Raw genomic sequence first — 6242 nt, 5'->3', positions numbered from 1 at the left:
CTTTTTTTTTTTTTTTTTTGTATGAATCGTTTTTACGTTGGTAATTTCGTAATTAAATTTTAAATTGAAATCATGAAGTATTTTCATAAATTGTAGATTGTGGAAGAAGAAATGGTGTTGCTTTTGTTGGATCTGAACAAAGAATAGTATTAAGTTTTGAGATAGAGTTCGTATGGGTTTTATTACTATTTTCCAATGTAGGTTTTTTTGTTAAGTTTTTTCGTTCTTTCCATCCGTCCGGCTCTTTAATTTTAGTTCATTACAAAAGATTATGAAATTTTGATTACTACCCAAATGAATATAATTGAAACTAAGTAATTTGTTGAACCTTTTGATATAATGATATAGTAGAAGTTCATATAGAAATTAGATTACTACCAAAAGGTAACGAGATGACAATATTAGAAACTATGATCAAAAACTACTTATTATGTGACAAAGAATAGAAGTAATCAGATGTCAATCAAATGACAATATTAAAAACTACTAAATGTGAAATTAAAAAAATAGAATGTAATAAGATGACAATCGAAAGGAAATTGAAGGGTAATATCAGAGACTACTAACAAATTGACAAAAAAAATAGAAGGTAATAGAAAGGGTGAAATGTGTAAAAATAAAAGAGAAGAAGAACTAAGCCTCAAGTAGTTGAAAGTGAAATAAAAATCAAATAATAATTGATATATTCGATAATTGGTATCATATAGTAATAAAAAAGTAATCAAATATCAATCTGTATCATCGACAATTATATAGTAATCAGATAGCAATCACATTTATAAGGTTAATGAGGGCGTTTTTGACTTTTTAGTTTCAATGCCTCATTTAAATTGGGTTGTGCTCACCTATTATTGTTTTTGCAAATTTTATATTATGTGGATATGAGCCTAATTTTTATAACTTATTTTACATGCTTGCAACTAATTCTTTGAATTACACCTTCAAAGCAAATATTTAAAATAAACAATTGGTTGATACTTAAGTTCCATTTAGTATCCATTTGAATACTTTCTAAATGATCGAAAAATATTTGTAAGTTTAAAAAACAAAAATTTTAAACACTTAGGTTCCGTTCAGTAATCATTTGATTTTTTTTAAAAAAAATTACGCACTCAATCCATATCTAGATTTCTTTGATTTTTTATTACTTTCTACTAATGTTTTTAAAAATCAAAGCCAAGCTTTGAAAATTAAAAAAAAATATTCAAAATCTGTTTTTGTTTTTTTAATTAAACTTAGTTAAGAATTTAACTTTGTCATTCGTAAAATATGAAAATTATGATAAAAATGAAAAGAAAACATGCATAATTATTTAAGAACGATTACGAAGCGGGACATTAGAAAGTCGAACCAAATGGTCTCCAATTATATTCCATTCTAAAAAGTTCATAGAAGAAAATTTATTTGTATGTAAAACATCAATATTCTGGAAGGGCTTCATTTGGTTTATCCATAGCTAGCCTTTGCTTGTGAGCTTGAGAGGGTTGTTTGACATCAGTGGCCAATCCAATGGCTTGAAGAAACAATATAACATACCAACCAATGTCAACTTGCCACCATTCAAGCCCCATCCTTGCTGAATACTCAAAGGCATGATGATTATTGTGCCAACTTTCTCCAAATGAAAACAAACTAATCCACCTGAGAATGCAACAGAAGATAAACTTAATAAATGGCAATATATATGCAATTCCTTTTTCTAAGTTACAAGACAGAATACTATAAAAAGTTAGAGGTTTGATCCCTACTATAATGATTATAAAGTAAATATATATATTTTTTTTATAACGTTTCACGATTTGTGAAGGTACGAGTTCAAATGTTAATCTGAGTTTTTTGAAATAGAGATACTTAATTTAATTACTTAGCCTAGTTTGGTAATCGTTTCAGTTTCATTTTGTAATCATTTGGTTTTTAAAAATTAATAGTCTCTTACTTCAAATGGCTCCTTTTCTGTCAGGTCATTAAAAGATGTTATTTCTCATCTCTGATTCATCTTCTATTTTGGAGGTTGGCAACTGATGGAGCTTAAAAAATGCAAGTATTTTAGTTAGTCAATGCTTCACAATGGTCTTAATACCAATGATAAATGCCAACTTCGCTTCCCTTCTTTAAACCTCAATGCACAATGGTGCGTTTTGTGTAAAAGCAGTGGTGAAAGTGTAGACATCCTTTTTTGGAATTGTAGGTATTCTCATGATATATGGTTACATTTGCAGCAGGCTTGGGATATTTTTCCATCTACTCTGGAGGAGCTACTACCACTCTTATCTAGATTAAAATCAAATCAAGAACCATTACTCTTACCAATATTATCGGTGCATCGCTTTGGTGTATATGGCTCGAGCGCAATGACCGAACGTTTAATATATACTGGTGCCAAGTCGACTTTACAGTTGTGGGAGAAAATTTTATACTTAACAGCCCAATAGTGTACTAAATCCTTTTTTTTTTTTTTTAATTATGACATGGCTACCATCGCTAAATTGAAATACTTTTCTCTAGCCTTTCCTTGCTTGCATTTTCGAACTTTCGAGTTCTTCTCCAACTCTGTTATACTCTTTATATTTCTTCTTTATTAATACAGTTCTAAAGGTTTCTGAGAATATGATGAGGGCGTTAAGGATGTGGTAACCTAGCTAAGATGTTTTGGTACGTTTACTGATCCCTCCTACCTCTCGTACTTTTATTAAAACAAAAATCTTATAAACACTAATTCACATCACTTAATTTTTATAGTTAATAAGTAAATTTCATCTCCAACTAATTTATAACTCAACACGCTAGGTAAGAAATTTCATTTAATTATAATACTATTTTTTAGGATATAAAGACTAAATCATTACAAAGTATAGATTATATTAAAATTCATGGAGTACTAAATTACAATTTAAAAAAAAAAAAAAAAACAGGAAACTAATAAAATGTAACTTTTCAAAGTTAATAGATAAAAAGTTATCTTCAGTCTATAGAATATTGCTAATTGAAATAAAGATTCAAACTATTTTAATCATCCTTCACTTGACAATGAGGTAGATAAATGACAAGAATTCACAATAAAGCACTTACCAATTATTTCTAGTGGAATCTCTAGTGTTCCATTGTTGTCTTCCCCATGAATGACAAATTGAATTAACCATAAAGGTTACATGTATGAACAATGAAGTCCTCACACACTACAGAATGAATACAAATCAATACATGTCATACCTTATCTAACATATGTATTTATAAATTAATTTTGAAAAAATTATGCATGATTTATAGAGTGATAATAGAAAGGAAAGAAGTTGGAGAGAGTGATTTTATTTACCATTCCCCATATAAAAAAAGGTGTTCCTCCAACGATGTAGAGAAGAAGTCCAAGAGCAATTGGATGAAGAAAGTAGGTATCATGAATAAATCTATAAAATGTTTGTTTATCCATATCACCAACATTATTTGGCCTTCCATACTTCATAACCATTGTAAACACACTTCTTTCATTATCTTTATAATCAATAAAGTACTCTGGACAAACTTTCTTGGTTAAAGTATTGGAATCTAAAACCCAAACGATGTAACTAAACCAAAATCCTTGAATAGGACTGTGTGGATCTCTTTCGGTATCAGCATATTGATGATGACATCTATGTGTGCTCACCCAATCGATTGGATCACCCTAAAATTAAAAATATATATATAAGTAGAAAATCGAAAAACCCTAGACATTATCTTTGTTTTTTTAGAATATATATCGTAATTATGGGAGTACGAGATTCAAGAAAATGACCCACTAGAGAAAGTAGGAATGTATTGATACCATTGAATACAAGCATATATATATATATATATATATATATATATATATATATATATATATATATATATATATATATATATAATTAAATACTACTTTGATCCTTGTACTTTAGCTTTAGTTCATTTTGGTTCTTGTATTTTGAAAATGTTCATTTGTTGGTCTTCCTACTTTTAAAAAGGGACCCATTTTATTCCTTTTAATTTCATCGTTATTTCTTTTTTATGGTATTAAATGACCATTTTCTAAAAGTACTTCAAGGATCAAAATAAACAAAAATTTTGAAAGTACAATATCAAAATGAACATTTAAAAAATATAAAGACTAAAATGAACTAAAATTAAAAGTATATATATAAGGACGAAAATGAAAATTATGAAATTACAAAAATGAAACTAAACCAAAACAAATAATACTGAAACTAAAGTAATATTTAAACCTATATATAATTGATGTTTTAAATATGCTCTAGAATTAACTGTTATCTTTTTACATAAATCTCAATGTTAAATATAAACATTCCTAATTTTTTTAAAAAAAAAAAAAATTAACTATTTCTAATATAGCAAAATGAGCTCAAGTACAACGAATTCAAACCTGAAGTGCATGAGCTCCACAATATGCAAATGTGTATTCGAGCCATTTTGGAAGTGTGAAACTTCTATGTGAAAGATTTCTATGATAAGAAATACTTATTCCAAAAAGACCTGTGATAACATATAATACACAGGCCACCCAAAATGCATTCCAATTGAAATGGAAGGGTGCAAAAATACAAAGGATGTGGAAAGATAAAAAGAGAGCTGCCATATATTTGTCTCTCTTGGTCCATTTTCTCCTACAAAATGGCATTTGAACCTTCCCCATTTCCTTTGATTTTTCTTTTGATGTGTCCATCAGCAAGGCCTTGCTCTAGCTCAAGCCAACTACTCACCTGTTCGTTCTAGCCTGTATATTTATACTGTTTTATTACTCCCAATGTAATAATAATTTTCCCTCTATCATTGGATAACTAAAATAAAGAGAAATACTTTAGTGCTGTCTCCATTTTTGTGCCGTCCATCAAAATATCTAGTCACAAATCTTCACATGACAATCTTTTTTAAAAATATTTTTAAATATTCCTTTTTCTAAAAAAATGAATGTAACTTCAACCACGTTCAAGTATTATTCTTAAATAAATACTTCTAGGACTCGTTTAGATTGACTTGAAAAAATATATATTTTTTTTAAAATATTCATTTTTATTGATAAAAATTTATTAAAATATACTTGAAAAACTATTTTGTGTGGTTACCGAACACTCTAATTTCTTCTAAAATGATTTTTTTTTTAAAATTAAACACTTAAAATATATTCTATACCCCTAACTATTTAGAAAAGTTATATAAAATTGTCATATTGTTATATACATGTATATAGAAAACAATCGTTTTCCTCGTTAAGAAGTAAACAAATTGATTAGTTAGTCAACAGATTAGATAATCCATTTCATATATAATGGTTATGGCAGAATGCTAGTTGGCGTTAATATTATATATAAGTTTAACCAACTAATCATTCTCTTGTAGAAAAATAATTTAAAACCTTGTTTCGAGGAGTAAAAAATACAATTTGCAAAGTAAAATATCTTCTTCATCACTGTAATTCAGGTTTATTCCGTTTTCGTCTAGGTAGAAATATCTAAGTTTTATCTTTATAATTTAAATAAATCTTAAAATTTGTAATTTAAAATTATTTTTTAAATTAAAATTGGTTCAATAATATAATAGTTTTATGAATAAAATACATGTGAATATATTTCCAAAATTTGAAAGGAAGTTTAATATTTTTTTCTTTTTGAAAAAATTAATAAGAAATTTATAGTAAACACTATTTTAGGATTTATTAAAAGGATTGAATTTTAACAAAGATAAATGACGCGAAATATAGAATATATTAAATATAATATTGATATATGAAATATAAAGAATTGATATACAAAATATAAAGTATATTAGATATATTGTTGATGCATCAATCCAGATAAATTTGGTATAACTAGAAAAAATAATCAAATTTAAGAATTTGACGAAATTTTTAAAGCTTAAAAAGTTATTGTTAGATTTGTAAATATTCAAATGGACTTTTTAGTACTCATTGTAATTTTTTTAATGTTATTTTTTTAATATAAGAAAATTTAAACCATATATCTCTCGATTATTTATATGGGTTTCCAACTATTTGATCAAATCATACTTAATATGATGACGGTGATGATATGCTATTTAAATTGCAATGTTTATTTGCCATAACGCAGCATTTTGTGATGCGAAATATTGACTCCATTTTGTTCAAATAATAAAAATGATATCGTATCAATTTGTTTTTAGCGAAAATCCAAATGGGCCCTATCAGGATGAACAATAAGATTCCAAGAAAAAGGGAAAAAAAAGAAGATAAA

General features: G+C 26.9%; 1 protein-coding gene across 1 annotated transcript; it reads right to left on the bottom strand.

Moving 5' to 3' along the window:
- Positions 1-1337: 1337 nt before the first annotated feature.
- LOC120080054 (palmitoyl-monogalactosyldiacylglycerol delta-7 desaturase, chloroplastic-like) lies at positions 1338-4704 on the bottom strand. Its single transcript, XM_039034607.2, has 4 exons — positions 4397-4704; positions 3314-3661; positions 3070-3176; positions 1338-1641 (listed from the first exon to the last, which is right to left on the bottom strand). Exons 1-4 carry the CDS (start codon positions 4694-4696, stop codon positions 1419-1421), a joined length of 978 nt encoding a protein of 325 aa, XP_038890535.1. The 5' UTR covers positions 4697-4704; the 3' UTR covers positions 1338-1418.
- Between the last annotated feature and the right edge of the window lie 1538 nt (positions 4705-6242).

This window comes from Benincasa hispida, chromosome 1, assembly GCF_027475165.1.
Source record: "Benincasa hispida cultivar pf3 chromosome 1, pf3_genome.v1.1, whole genome shotgun sequence".
Taxonomy (NCBI): domain Eukaryota; kingdom Viridiplantae; phylum Streptophyta; class Magnoliopsida; order Cucurbitales; family Cucurbitaceae; genus Benincasa; species Benincasa hispida.
Note: the sequence above shows the minus strand (reverse complement) of the source record. Positions and strands in the feature narration are given on the sequence as shown.

Coding starts and splice junctions, on each gene's coding strand:
- LOC120080054 (XM_039034607.2), bottom strand. CDS start 4,696: ATGGACACATCAAAAGAAAAATCAAAGGAAATGGGGAAGGTTCAAATG. Junction 3,662..4,396: donor GTGGAGCTCATGCACTTCAG/GTTTGAATTCGT, acceptor TTTTAATTTTAG/GGTGATCCAATCGATTGGGT. Junction 3,177..3,313: donor CTTTTTTTATATGGGGAATG/GTAAATAAAATC, acceptor TTCATTCTGTAG/TGTGTGAGGACTTCATTGTT.